This window comes from Etheostoma cragini, chromosome 8, assembly GCF_013103735.1.
Source record: "Etheostoma cragini isolate CJK2018 chromosome 8, CSU_Ecrag_1.0, whole genome shotgun sequence".
Classification (NCBI taxonomy): Eukaryota; Metazoa; Chordata; class Actinopteri; order Perciformes; family Percidae; genus Etheostoma; species Etheostoma cragini.
Window position 1 is genome coordinate 1646590 of NC_048414.1, and position 15947 is coordinate 1662536.

Here is a 15947-nt window from a genome sequence, read left to right on the forward strand (position 1 = left end):
TTTGTTCCCCAGGTGAGTCCAGTATGTTCCCCAGGTGAGTCCAATATGTTCCCCAGGTGAGTCCAGTTTGACATCTCCTGGTGAGTCCAGTATGTTCCCCAGGTGAGTCCAGTATGTCCCCCAGGTAAGTGCAGTTGGACCTCTCTAGACTGATTTAGCTAAAAGTTCCAGTTATCATAGGCTATATTTTTGTCATCTTATCTGATCTCAAATTTAAATTAACAAAAGAAAATTTACAAATAAGGCTTCCTTTAAAGACATCTAAATCTGAGATACCAGGTTAATTGCAGCTTCTTAAAATGACATTACAGTTGCAGACATCCTAAGTGTTTGATGTTGATGTATCTAGGTATTAAAATGGCTAAAACTCTGATCTACATGATGACACAGAGCAACTCAGAGGGCCTAAAAATACTGTTAGAAAGTCACCAGCAACCGGTGAGACTCATGCAAACAGCGTCAAAGACCCTGCATCCGGCTGGCACTAGTTAAAGCCACAGGGTTTTCCAAATCTAGTGATTGACAAGTTTTGGCTTGATGTGATGATCCTGACTTTCCAGATGCTGCAGATGTGCTGGAGACTGCTGGAGAAGAAGCTGAATCTCAGGCTGATATGCCCGATGAGCATCTTAGAGAGCCTCAGGGAAGAGAAAATGTTGAAAACTCTACGGCAACAGGTAAGACTATTTTCTTTTCCTAACAAAAAACTCAAATTTAATGGCTTTTTTAAATGTTTCACTGTCAGTTTTTTTCATTTACTGTCTTGTATATCATACGTTATGTTTTTTCATTGAGTTTATCTTCCAAATTAAATTCTATCTATCATTTTGATCATAATAGTTTATAAAAATTTGGCTCACTACGACTGATCTGTTGACCAAATCCATTCGACACAGTTCATTCTATTTTAGTTTTATATCAGTTTTAGATATTTGCAGCATGTATATATATATATAATAATAATAATAATAAAACTACAATAACTTTATTCAAATAACACCTTTAAAAACAGAGTTTACAAAGTGCTTTGACAGCTGAAGAAAGGCGAAATCAGGATATCCAGAGGTCAATAAAACCACAGACAGCTCAGCATTTGGGCCAAACAGTAGCAAGAACACATTGGGTACATAAAAACAAGGAGACAAAGTAAGTATATAAATATAAGCAACACAATAAATAACAAATCAAGAGTAATAAAAGATTGAAAAGATCAAGAGAGACAATTAAAAGAGACAACATCACATAAAAGCAAGTCTATAAAAATGTTTTTTTAAGAAGTAATTTAAAAGAGTTCACCGATTCCTCGAGCCTTATCTCCTCGGAAAGGCCGCTGCAAAGTTGAGAGGGCTCGAATTCCAACTTTGTGACAGTCAGAAGGGTCCGACCCGAGGATCTAAGGCTGCAAACTGACTCATGCGGGGTCAATATCTCTGGAGCCAGACCCAGACAAGCTTTAAAAGTGATCAGTAAAATCTAAAAATGTATTCTAAAACTACCAGGGAGCCAATGGAGCAAAGCTAGGACTGGAATGATGTGATGGTGTCTGTAGGATTAATATTAAGTTCTATTAGTAGCGACCAAAAGAGAAGTCACAAAGAAATGGCATTTAATAAACGCCCCATTCTAAGGACACTGGGAAGTAATATGATATGAAATAACTTAGGTCACCTGTTTTTTGAGAATTCAAAGGTCCAACGTGTAGCATGTAGTGTAAAGTACGTTTTACAGCTACAGTAGCCCTCACGTTTCAAAAATCTTTTGTTATTTTTAGAATTAGAATCAGAAATACTTTATTGATCCTCGAAGGGAAACTCAAATATTATAAATATCAGAGTAGAAATGTAAATAAAGAAATATAAGGAGTGTGGATGTATACGGTATTTATATAGTTAAAGGAATATTATGATACAGCATTTACATAATTAACATAATTAAGTAGTTGCAATGGTGAAAAGTAATAATAATAATAGTAATAATAATAATAATAATAACAGTAGCAGTAGAGTATTTGACACATTTCAGGCCAGTGTTATTGCACAAACCAGATAATATTGTCCAGTTTTAACCTCTATGTGACATAACGTCTCTGTGTGTGGTTGCAGTGAAGGTGGTGCTGGTGCCCGAAGGTCATGTGATGACTGCGGCCTTTGCCATTGGTCTCAGCATTCAGGAGCTGAAGGTCCACCTCGCCGCCGAGCTCAGAGTTCCTGCTGAGGTGCTGCAGATCTCTCTGGACGGTACGGGAGCCATTTTACAAGCCCACTCCTGGATCGATGGCACACCTTCCTTCGTTCTTCCATCCTCTTAAAATAACCTGTCTGGCTATCCTTAAACAAGTCTGGACCCAACTTATTATGTGCTTACTCATCCCGCTTAGGATTGATCAATCCCCCCCCCCACCCACCCACCCGGTCGACCACCCCCACCCCAATCCAGCTACAGTGGTGTCATTCTGACAGTTGTTATTTCCATTGGATCAGAGTTTTGTTGCTTGGCTGCCTGTTCTGCCAATCCTCCCAGCCCTTGTCACATGACCATTTCATGTTTCCATAAAGACTATCCAAAATTCTGATACCATGGAACCAGCACTAGAATATTGAATACTGAGTATTGGTCCCCCCTGTGCCACCCAACTTAAAACATCCTCGAATCGCCCCTGTTTGAAGAGGGGGTTTGAAGGGAGGTTCACTACTGGTAAAGCAGCATGTTTGATTGCGGCCTGCAGAGATTTCCTGCATCTCATTCCTCACTTCCCTTTCAAAAATAAAGGCCTAAATGCCCCAAAAATGATGCTATATATATATATATATCAATGTTTTCACTTTGTATCGATAATATTGGATCGTTGAGGATGGAATCGACATATCGATCCAGATCAATGGATCGTTAAACACTTAGCATGTGGACTGTGAGATGTTTTGTTAGACAGCGGTCTCTGAGTGGTGGGTCTGTTGTTTTGTTTTAGGCAGAGTGGTGGAGGACCAGAAGAGCCTGATGGAGCTCGGCGTCCAGCCTCACGGCTCCACCCGGATGGAGATGAGCTCCACCGACCCGACCACCCATCCACTCCGCCCACTTCGCCCCCCAGAGCACGACAACATGCCGGATGTCATCACCGTCCGAGTCCAAACAGGTGTGAACGCGGCGCTCTCTGTTCTGTCTACAAACTGTGTGTGTGTGTTTTGATGTGTGTGTGTGTGTGTAAGCAGTTCTTTGCCAAAACAACTTAAACTGCTGGTTTATACAGCAAGTGTTGTTAGTGTGTCTCTCAGAAATCAGCTTTAAATCACTTATTGATTTTACTTTTACTTCACGCAAATGAAAGATTGTCTGTATTCAAGAAGACTGTCAGTATGTTTTTTTCATCATCACCACTCACACAGTCAAAATCAAGAATTGATGACATCTTCACTACAATATTCAAGAGCATTCCAAAAAATGGGAGATTCAAATTAGAAGATTAACCAAATAAACATACAGTATGCTACAAACTACTATTTTTCTATTTTTGTTATTTCCACTAATCATTCTAACCCCACCCGGCCCGTCAGAAACCGCCTACCAAGAGCCTGGGTCTTAGTCTGGGTCTGGGTCTGGGTCTGATTCTGGGTCTGGGTCTGGGTCTGAGTCTGGGTCTGTCCGAGGTTTCTTCCTAAAAGGGAGTTTTTCCTCGCCACTGTTGCCCTGTTGCTTGCTCTGGAGGAAACTACTAGACCTGTTGGGCCATGTAAATCTACTCCTGGATTGAAGGCACTCCTTCATTCTTCCATCCTCTTAAAATAATCTGTCTGGTTATCATTAAACAAGTCTGGACCCAGCTTCTTATGTGCTTACCAATCCCATTTAGGATTGATCAATCTCCCTGAACCAGGGTCCCTGCAATCCGGAATAATTCAAATACATATCATTACAAATAAATCAATTATTAATTCATAATAAATAATTATAATATACAATTTAAATAATCCATTCAGTAATTATTCTGGTGTCAATTCCGACTCCGTTATGACACAAAAAGCAAATGAGGAGAAACAAATTACAAATATATTAAACTAATATTTGTATTTGTATAATGAGATGCAATTAGCAGAGTTTTTACAGGTGTGCTTTGAGACTACAAAGCTTTGATTTAGTGTTTTGTTTTTTGTGTAACTAAACTTTACGTGAACCCCCACGTCTTCATACTCTGTTAGAACTTCTGAGCTCTCCAGATCCTTTCTCCCAAAGTCTTTCTCCGTTCATACAGAGAAGCTGAAATGAATTCAAGCCATAAATAATGGTAGAAATGGTTTGCAAAGGTGATGTGAGCATTTCATAGAACAGCTTTTGTTTTATTACAAAGCCCAAATCACTTTTTAGGGGGGGAGTTTGAGAAAGAAACCACTATTTACTGCACAATGACTCTTTGACTTCCAGATGAGGACATGTTCCAGGAGGTGGTGGTGGAGATTGAACGTCCCCCCCAGCAGAAAGCCTACCTGGGCGGCTACAGACACCGGTTGACGGGGGTGCAGTACCACCACGCTGCAGTGCAGACCCTGCCCAAGAGGAGACCTGACAGAGGAGTGGAGGTCTTCAGCCGCAACACACAGGTACAGAACAGAGGTTTCAAAACCAAGAAATCAGTGACAAACTTTGGTTTTTCTGGGGGTGATACCGAATTTACTGCAGAATATAAAGCAATTATGATTAAAAGCTCATTTAAACTCACGAAACCACACAGCTGGATGTGTGCGGTGCATTAAAAGGTCACTCATTACTGCGAAACAGCGTTCTCGTTCAGGCGTGAGACAGAACATGGCTTCATGTGCAAATTAATCAATCTAATTACAGACGCTGAGAGCATGTAAATGAGCTTATTGAACCAGAAGGCACATGGTCACAGTAGGACCTCTCCGGTTAGATTTAATTACTTTGATTCTGACTGTGTTCTGCATTAATAGATCCATATATAAGAGAATATCAATAAAAGAAAAGAAACATAAAACACTATTTTAGTTCAGAAATCACTGGGGATTTTGCGTGGTTAACCCTGTTAACTTAAAATAAACATACATGTTCTTTACATCGTTCTTCAGATTGATTTCTTTACTTTCATGCATCCCTATTTCTGTGAAAATCAAAGCTTGAAATCAGAAAGATATTCCATGACAGTCATTGTTTACCGACCTTTATCTCTTGCGTTTTGCTAGTTAAAATTAATTTTTTGAACTTGTTTTGCTGCCTTAGTTCAAAACAAAATTAACTTTTGAGACTCAAGAAACGAGTTCAGTAAGTTAATATATTGTAATATTTGTAACTGTCCTCATGATGAGTCATGAGCTCCATTGGTGCTGTCAGTCAATATTTATATATTGCAGGAGATCAGATGATTTTTTTTGTGTGTTTTTTTTTTACAATAGTGCACTTAAAAATTGTTGTTCAGCTACCACACACAGTACACTCAGTAGATGTGTGGTATTTTCTTGGGAAGTACGTAATGATTTCAAAATCCCAAGAAACCCTTCAACCTTAATCAGAAAGCAATGTTCTTTGTGGCTTTGAGAACGTCTAGATGTGTGTGTGTGTGTGTGTGTGTGTGTGTGTGTGTGTGTGTGTGTGTGTGTGTGTGTGTGTGATGCTTTGTGATGTCGACAGCGTTAAGACTGTTTACAGAACTTCATGTATCATCTATGGTCGGAAATAGTAAGTCTTTTTAAATGGTTTATGTATTTGGTAATCCGGACACATTTCCACTAAAATGTTCCTCAAACTATAGTAACAAAATGAAAAAGAATGTCACAAACCAATGGGAATGAATCCGATGTTCAGACATTTTGGAAAGCACAGGTTGTGCACGAGCTGGTGACATTAATACAAAAGGTCAGACCAATTTCTTTAAGCTCGGTGTCTCATTGATTTTACCAGGAAAGGTTCATGCCCATCACAGTGTGAAAATGAGAGGTCAGCTGACACTCTTTACAAGGAAATGAACCCTCTGAGGACGAAGGTCGCGCCGGCAACAGATAACAGACAATGCTCCTACTAAAAAGTAATATTACAGAATTTAGTTTTGGACATACTGTATATTATACATGTATTTAGAATTTTGTAAATATAATACACTGATTTTGTTCAGCTAAGACTTCGGTAAACTCATTACAAGCACAAAAACAAATAATCAACATGAGGAAAGTTTTGTTTTCAGGAATGCCAAAAAGCAAACATCAACTTTACAGCTTCAGGGCCAAATTATGTCTTTACACATTGCTCCAAGACACACCTGGGCCTCACTCTACCAAAAGCTGAGTTATTTCCGAACATTTTGATATGAAACTCATGGCTATTAGTTATATGCAATTCCCCTAAAACGGTGAATCATTAAAGAAGATATGTAAAAATCTGGTAAAGGTGGAGTTTTGATGTAAATCTTTTGGTTGCTTGTGATGTTTATTGTCCGGGAACTAAGGTATATTATTACATATACAATAAGTGCACCAGCTACACACATGTAAACTGTATGTACTGTCCTTTTGGACTCTGAGACGGTTCCAGACTTAAAAAGGTCATCAATAATTAAAGGTTTGACTGAGACATTTAGGGTACTTGAGCATCATTGATCTGTGTCAGTAGTTCCTTACTGCCCTGCTTCCCTTCATTACACAGCTCATCCATATCAGCCGACAGAGTCTGTCTACTAGCCGAGATGCTGTGGCTAACTGTAGCTAGCTCGTTCTCAATGGCAAAACACTGCTACAACACACACTAGTTGACCCTAATCTCCAAAATAAGTACTTCATGTCCCAGTTCTGCAGGTATTCCACAAGTGTCCCTCGTTTAGAAGAAGTCTCCCAGCTGATCCTGCCTTGGACTGACCAAAGCTGGAGAAAGAGTTATCTAGCTGATGGGATACTACCGAGCTACTGAGCATGTGCAGCTCCTAAAAAAGATAGTATAGAACTGAGATGTCTCACTCTGGAGCTAAAACAGAGACCTAAACACAAGGGGTGAAAACAGGATCTGCAGCAATGTGCAGTACAACAACAAAAAAACATTATGAACCTGAAAGTGAGCATAACATGGGCGCTTTAACATGAATCCAACATATAATTAGCAAAAATAAATCCCCACTGCTTACATTCGCATAGGTAAGTTATGGCGTTTCTTTCACTGCATGGTACCTCCTCGACTCTAGTCGTCTTTTTTGGTTTTTCATTACAAAAAAAAGTCCCTGGTCCCTGGTACTTGTTTTAGTACCACCTCAGAGGCAATACCAAAAAGGTGACGTGAAAACCTGCAGACTACTGATTGGTCGGAGAGAATCGTTACTAATCACTGCGTCATCATCGCTAGCGACAGACGGGGTGGCCGTGAATGTTTAATATTAAAATGTGATTTATAAAATTATACCAACAATTGTCATCTATTTTAACAGCTTATTTTCTATGCAACAAAAACATATGTATAACGACTTTAGGCCGCCCTACACGCAATTGTAGGCCAAGTTTAGCATGCATCTTTATTTTCTACAATACTGTAAATTTAGTAGAGCGTCCCTGCTCCATGTCTCTTTCAGTTAAGGGCACCTTGGCTTAAAAACACATTAAAGACCTTTGCCTCACAGAGATCAACTGCAGTCCATCAGGACTGTACTTCACGCCAAAAAACAGTTCCTTCCCCTCTGCAGTCAGCCTAGTCAATAAGGCCCCAGACCCCCAGTGGCCTGAACTTTTGCACATCCATCTGACCTTATTTACATACTGCACACATCCATACAGCCTGTGTTTGGTAAGTTTGTGTATGCACCAACAACACAAGGCAAATTCCTCGTAAATGCTACTTACTTAGCAATAAATCCTATTCTGATTTCTGAACCAGGGAAACCGAGCCATCTCTGAGCTCTCTGTCTGAAGAATTTTATCAGATACATTAGGATGTGCTTTTATATTTCTCTATTTTAACTTTTATGTATTATTGTGTTCACAGTTATAGAAAAGTTTGCCTGTTTTAACAAATTAGCATCTTTAAATTCTCTATTTTTTCCTGTGTCTCCGTCTCTGTCAGACAGTGAAGCTGAAGTCTCAGGCCCAGCAGTGTCCAGTCAACGCTTCCACCCAGATGACGGGGATCGGCTGCTACATCTCCTGTATGAACGACAAGCTGGTTGCCCCCGGCAGCTACATCACTGCTGACGAGTACCACGACACAAGGCTGAACGCTGTGAGTGAAAACTGAGTTTATGTGATTATAATGCAATACAATGTCTTTTTATGAATAATTTAGGTCTTTTATATTCCAGTTAGTGTAGAAATGATCAAGTTTCCAATGTCATTTTGCATACAAGTGGAACATTTGTCCTGATTGTGGAACTGAAGCAAAGGCCAGTTGGTAAGAAAATAATTTTGCCCGAAAATTTGAAGTATATTTGCTCCCAACCAAATTTTTTTTTAAATGGACCACCTGTCTTGCCTAAGTCAATGTCAACAAATAGAAATTGAAAGGAATATTGTGATAAAGCTGCAACTAATGATAATTTTCATTGTTGATTAGTCCGTTGATAATTTTCACCAATAATTGATTACTTGTTTGGTCTATAAAATATACAACAAATTCTAAAAAAATGTGGATCAGTGTTTCCCAAAGTCCACGATGACATCATCAAATGTCTTGGTGTGTCCACAACTCAAAGATATTCAGTTTAGTGTCACTGAAAAGAAGATAAACTACAATATTTTCACATTTAGGAAGCTGGAATCAGAAAATGTAGACTTTTTCCCATAGAAAATAACCCAAACCAATTAATAGATTATCAAAGTGGCTGGCAATTAATATAATAGTTGACTGATGTATTTAATTAAGTACTTAATTAAGTAATCTTTGCAACTCTAGGATTAGGTTTACTTTAACAAAGGTTGATATGCAGCCTTTTTTGTTGCTGTCTTCTGCTGTGGTGTCCTAGTTCTGCGACCTCTTGTCCCCCTCCAGGTGATCATTCTGCAGTCGTTTGCCCGGCGCTGGCTGGCCCGGCAGGAGGTGAACCGGCTGAAGAGGGATCGGGACCGGCGGCTGGCCTGGCTGGAACTTCAGGAGACCAGGAGGAGGGAGGAGAAGGAGGAGCAGCTGAGAGACCGCCGCCAACGCTGGATGAGCCCGCAGAGAAGGGAGGACTTCAACCTGCTGTACCAAGCTTTAGAGAGTAAGCTGAGGTGGGGGGCGGCTGTGTGCTTCTAGGAGGCCTCACTCTGTTGTGAAGCTGGGTGGTGTTAGGCTTGGGCCCGTATAACATTCTGACGGTGTGATAACCTTCAGCAAAATTATCACTGTTTCAGGGTGTTGCTGTTGCTGTCTGGATAACATCATCATCAATTTTATTGCCACACTCACGGTCCATTCAGAAGACACAGACATGACATACAACATATACATTAAAAAAGACAAAGATGAACAGATACAGAGAAATAAAAAGAAAAAAAGAAACCTTCTGAAAAATTCTGCCTTTCTATAAAAGACACTTATGCCAGTATTTCCAAAGTGATAATTGGTGTTGTATGGCACTAAACCTAACATTTGACAGGAGCATAACAATGCTGTTCTGGGAGACAAATGAATTTTTAGGTCAGCCTCCTCAATAATGCCAGGAAGGTGCTGACCCTTGCATTACAAAACAGTTCACTTGCAGTAGTGCACCTGGGTTTGTTGAGCAGTATACTCATACAGTCGTTATAAGCAATATGCTTTAAACAGGCTAATTTTCACATAATCCGTGCACATGTGGTCACACCAGTATGTTAGCTTGGGCATATAATATGCAACGCTGGCTGTATATTAACTCATCATCAGGTAACTGATCTGTAATATATCGACCCAGCTATTTAATGTTATTACAGACACTCATCACTTATCCTGACAGATACAAATCTGGAAAACAAAGATTTTTGTCCACTTATGTCCTACATATCAAGACAGCACTCTTTTTGCCATTATACAACACATCATAATTTACCCCATTTTCAGAGCAGATATTTAGTAGGTGCTAAAAGCACTGCTGAGAGAGAAAACGGCCAGATTATCAGCATACATGATTAATGATTAACAAATGTGTTAACAATTATGCAGAGAGTTTTGCATCTTGTTAATTGGTTGGATAACTCATCCATGTACAAGTTGAAGAGTGCTGGTTAGAGTAGCCCTGCCTGATGTACCCCATTACTTACCCCAAATGAGGCAGATACTGTATTACCCCATTTAACCTGCATACTCTGGTTGGAATACCAGTAAACCGGGATTCTTATAACGTTGTCAGTGGCACCCCTTTGGCTAAATTTTTCAAATAGCTTATGATGATTTACTACGTCAAAGGCTTTAGAAGCATCAATAAACCCAATTAACATAGATTAATTCTGCTTTATGTACCCCCTGTGTTGCCTCCTTCAAGGCATAGATACACAGATATATACCAAGCTTAGCTTTGAAGCCACATTGATTGTCATTGGTACCAATATGAGGACCTAGACGATCAAGCAATTTCCTTTCCAGTAGATATTACACTGGCTAGGGCTATTGACCTATAATTATCCAAACTCCCATCCTTGCCAGTTTTGTCCTTGATGAAAGGCACAAGAGTAACAGACAACATAGATTTGTGTAGCAGTCCATGTGTCATGAACCCAGAAATGCAAATGGCAAGCAGCACTGCCACCTTTTAGGTTCTCTGCTGTGATTTGATCTGACCCACTTGCTTTCTTATCAGATACTGTAGCTGTGCTACAGCCTGGCAGACTTCACTGGGGGTGATTATCACTTGATTATTGTTGACAATATTTGCCACTTTGTAGGGGTCACTTTTAACACAGTTAAATAATGCAGAGTAGTGTTGCCTCCACATCCCAGCTATGTTATCAGCTCCAGACACCCCCTCTATGGCACACGTAAGCAATGTTTTGGCCCTGTTCAAAGCACTCACCCCTTCCAAAAGCCAATGACGTCATTACCCCTAAGTTTCTCAGCCATTGAGTTTGCTCTCATAGCCTGTTCATGTTTACCAATGTTGTTTGTTTTTACAGGTAGAATAAGGTATGATCTACTAGCCTCATACACTGCAGCCACCATACTTTCATACATAACACAGAGGGTTTCACGGTGGGAGATATCATTACAGTTCACTTCCGAGCACCTAGTAGCATTTTTGGGTGTACAAATATTAAAGCGAAAGACCTAAGTTTTCATACAGTATGTCAAGAGATCATTATTTGTGAGTTTTGCCCAATCCAATTTAGTCTTACAGCTATCATTAATCCACTGGGTCAACTCAGGAAGACTTTCCACATCAAGTTTCATAGCAGACGGCACATGGTCCAATATGGATGTCCTATATAGAATTTCTATAGATTGTAAGATTGCATGGGCATCAGCAGTGCTAATGCAGTGGTAAAGCCGTGATGTTGTGTGCCAGGCTTCACTTATGTAAAAATAGCTATGCTGGTGGAATCAGTTGGCTGGACAGTATAAGGTTATTATGCTCACAAAACTGTACTATATGTCTGGCAAACAGAGACTGGCTGTCTTCAAGGTCTGCGTTCAAATCCCCAACAACACAAACACTTGTGTAATGATTCTCAGGAAAAGAGGGTTTTATGTAGGCAAGTCTATTTAAATATATGTCCTCCTTCTGTGAACACTCCTAAGATGTATATACATTGAGAACAATAAGTTATTTATTCTTAAACTTAAGTTGTACAGAAATGCACCAGTCAACTTCAGTCCTGATGACATTGATCACTGAATCCAGCTTCTTTTGCCATAGAATAGCCACACCCCCTGATCTCCATCCTCTCACTATACCCAGAGTAAGGTCCGCTGTGGATTAAAAGAATACAGTTTTCCTAGATCTTGCTTAGATAAGAAAGTTTCTTGCAGACATAGTGTACAATGTTCTATTTTTGCAGCTGGTTATGCACAACCATCTTTCAAGCCCTATCTCCAGCAGGATTGCCAACACGCAGCCCCCGATAGTTATAGGATGCAACACGAAGGTTTGAAGATTAAGATAGTGGGTCCGCGGCTCCAACGGGCCCTGTTGCAACAGGTGTATAGATGGTGGTTCTTGACCCTTTACCCCTCGCTGTGCGTGGCTCATAACATGGCCGCATAATATTTCCGTAGAACAGAGCCTTCAGGCCATAGCTCCGAGTTATACACCGTTTTATCCAATATCCTCACACTCAACAGTAACTTTAAAAGAGCTGTTTCTGGTATTCATAGTTACAGTACGTTCACAATGAACATCCCGGCTGAGCTTTTCTTTGACATATGTACACGGTGCCTTTGAATGAAGATTGGAATTTTGTAGCAAAGACACTAACCTGTCTTGTTTTTTTAGAAACTGGAAACAATCCAAACTGTTCTATCAATCTACTAAGGGTTTAACCTCATATCATTTCAGCTGGACTTGTATTCCGTTATATTGTTGAGTAGTTTAGTTTTAAATAAAACATAACATTTTATAAACTACATGGGTTTTGTGTCCAAAAATCTTAACTCGTGAAGTAACTAGTAACTAAAGCTGTCAGATTAATGTAGTGGAGTAAAAAGTACAATATTTCTCTCGAGAATGTAGCGCAGTAGAAGTAGAAAGTGGCATGAAAAGAGACTGATGTACAGTACCTCAAATCTATACTTACAGTAAGAATTTGTAAGTAATAGTATTTATGTAAATGTACTTAGTTACAATCCATCACTGGTGATAAGTTGTGTGTGTGTGTGTGTGTGTGTGTGTGTGTGTGTGTGTTTCAGAGTGGCGGTGTGAGGAGGAGGAGCAGATCAACTGTTCCCTGAGAGGAGCTGAGAGGAAGGCAGCTCTCTGCTTGCTGCTGGAGCAGGAGACACAGCTCATCGCCGCCATTGGACGCCATCGCATCGCCGTCCAGGACATCAACTATGACAAAACTGTCAGGAACTTCCTGGACAAGGTCAGAGAAACGGTTATAAAAGAAGTTCTAATGTGCTGATATCTACTTCTAAATCACATCGATGTTCGACGGAGGGTTACAAGGAAAATAGATTTTCACAAACTCATAGTCAATCAAAGACAGAAAAAAAGAGTTGCATGTGAGTTTGTATATTCAGTCCAGTTTAGGTTGTTTATTGAAAAATTATTGGAGATTGGTTAAGGATTATTTTGTTCATTTATTGTTTACTTTATTTTTGGGCAAATTAGGCCCGGTGGTCCACAAGGCTTGCAGTAAACTGGGGGAAACACTGGCGTTAGCAGACCACCTTAATCAAAATTATCTTTTGATTTTGAACAACAGCATTATTTGCAACGGTGTTAGTAGTACCATTAGCAGTACTAACAGTGCGTCAGTGTGTTTCAGTCTGCCGCTCCTCATCAGTGGCGAGCAGCAGACGGTCGACTGATCGAGATGGACAGTCCACACACCATCAGAGCCAGAGAGCTGCGGGATCTGTACAACAGCATCAGCCTGTCCACTGTCAGCCAGGAGCAGAGACTCCACGTCCTCATGACACTCAAACACACCGTCAAGGTACACGCACACACACGCACACACATACACACACACACACACACACAAACTCACTCACTCACTCACTCTCTGCAGGTGCTTTTTTTTAGCTGCTACAGAGCTCCGGGACAGCGGCTACCAGCAGCAGTTGTTTAGCCGGCAATAACTGACTGTAAGCCAGGTAGAGGCACCGCCAGATCATGCTCCTTTCAGGGGCCATGGTGGTGGAGTATCGCCAGACAAAAATGAGAAAAAAGTGTTTTCTGGGTAATTTATTTTCCCCGGGAAGCGAGTGTTTTAGCATACCTCGGCGAGGTACGCCAAAACACTCAGGTGGATGGTATTGACTGGGATGTTTTTGGGATGTTTTGCTTTGTTGTCCATGATCAAAAACCACCTATATTTGCTATGCACTGGTATCCAATCTGTACTCGTATTGGCCGATGGCCGAGGTATCGGAATAAGTACCGGAAAGAAAAAAATCTGTATTGGAACAACATCTCCACCTGTTTGTGTGTCACATCTGTTTTTGTGTTCGATCTGTTTTTGTTGGTAGCATGACTGATTTTATCCATACTGGACAGGAACACCATTGTCAGCTGACCCGGGACATGGTGGACTTGATTGACCGGGAGGTGGACCTGATGACTCGGGGGGTTAAGGCAGCCAGTCTGGAGGGGCTGAGGAAGAGGATCTCCACTCTGTTCCTCCAGTACATCAAAACACCAGCGTTTAACCCGGAGGTGGCCAAGCTGCTGAAGGTGAGCAAAGAGCCCCGCTGAGATCATAAACTTTGAACTCTCTCGGATAGAAATTGCATTTTTTACTTCAACCTTTATTTTTTACAGGCAAGTCAATAAGAACAGGTTTCTTATGTACAATGGCGGCCTTAAAAGTGACAAATCCACTTAGGCTAAGGGAAGAAGGGCTTGGAAATTAAATAAATTAGAAATGCATAGTTTAAAATAACATAAAATACAAAACAGACAGCAGTCAACATGTATGCACAGGTGTGCACAGGTCAAAAAGAAAGGGGAACCCATGATAATGTGTAGCTGGAAAATTAGGATGTAGAAAAGCCACTGCATATGTCAGTGTACAAGGATGAGAAGGTGTTTTTGAGAAGATGAAATGGAAATTAGTTTGTCTCTCTAACTACCTCCAAATAATCTAAAATCTATCCCAGGTTCCCCAGAATCCCTCTCATCTGAAGAACAACATGTTCCTGTGCCGCGGCTGTAACCGCTACCTACACTCTGACGACTTCAAGCCGTCCGCCAGCGCGGAACACCAGTCTCGGTGCCGAGACTGCACCAGGCTCGACAACATAGCCAGATCCCGCCATGACTTCTCCTGCTACAAACACATCCTGAGGAGGCTGAGAGCTGACGAGCAGCGGCTCAACCAGGAAGCCAAGATTCCCTTCCTGCTGCAGGTGCTTTCACTTTCTGTGTCTGTTAGTTTGATTGTTAATAACAATAATAATAATAACAATAATAATAACAAGAATTAGGGATGTACAATGTATTAGTTTTTATATTCATTGCAATATTAACTGCTGCACTACACATATTGCCAAAGACTGCAAGATCATTTTTCATCAGTAGAAATCTGCACTTTAAAATATTATTTTGTAAATTAAATTCCACAAGCACGTTCTTGTATTTTAGCAGAATACTGAAGGAAGAAGAAATGCACAACTGAGTACACATAAATATCTGTTTATTTATTCCAAGTAATATTGTTATCGCAATATCCAACAACGTTATCGCATATTTTCCTTGGTGCAACCTCAATAATAATAACCTATAACTATATATAGCACCTTTCATATAGACAGTGGAGCTCAAAGTTCTTTTCTAAAGAAGTGAGAAACCACAAAATAAACTAAATCACGCAGATTAGAACAAGTGCAGACACTTAAAACCAAATCAAATAATTTAAAATTAGAATAGATCAACATTTCAAGTGATTTATTCTATTTTTAAATGAGCAACAAGAACAACAGAATATGTAAAAAATAAAAAGCATAGGAACAGTCGAACTAAATCTTTGAAAATAACACAAAACAAAGAGTTACAATTATTTTAAAAATTTGCATCTGACGTTAAAAATGTCCACGGAGATTCTAGCCTTGGGTAGAGTTTTATAGTTTTGGTGCGTAGTTATAAACGGCTGAGCTCCCAGTTTCACTCTTTTACTTAAATTCTACTTAAAGTCTCTCGAGAATCTGTGCTGATTTTCCCCTAACGCTTCAACAACTAGGAGTCATTTGGCCATTTCAACATTTCATTTCCGGGATTGTCGAGGGCCCGCCGGAAATTCCACCGGATGTTCGTCACTTCCCGCTTCCTTTGTGGAAGGACAATGGTTCCCTGGTCCTCAGGTCTCTGCAGGGTAAATCCAGACAGCTAGCTAGACTATCTGTCCAATCTGAGGACTATG

The 15947-nt window shown here is 40.2% G+C and overlaps 1 protein-coding gene across 1 annotated transcript in view; it reads left to right on the forward strand.

Annotated features, from left to right (window-relative positions):
* The first annotated feature begins 357 nt into the window (after positions 1–357).
* iqub (IQ motif and ubiquitin domain containing) overlaps positions 358–15947 on the forward strand; it is a 17655-nt gene continuing 2065 nt past the window's right edge. Inside the window, exons 1-11 of the mRNA XM_034879015.1 lie at positions 358–438; positions 539–677; positions 2103–2237; positions 2966–3133; positions 4417–4592; positions 8044–8199; positions 8965–9175; positions 12772–12947; positions 13353–13523; positions 14087–14263; positions 14689–14937. Of these exons, the coding sequence (XP_034734906.1) occupies positions 358–438; positions 539–677; positions 2103–2237; positions 2966–3133; positions 4417–4592; positions 8044–8199; positions 8965–9175; positions 12772–12947; positions 13353–13523; positions 14087–14263; positions 14689–14937 (1839 nt within the window). The remainder of the gene's footprint in view (positions 439–538; positions 678–2102; positions 2238–2965; positions 3134–4416; positions 4593–8043; positions 8200–8964; positions 9176–12771; positions 12948–13352; positions 13524–14086; positions 14264–14688; positions 14938–15947) is intronic.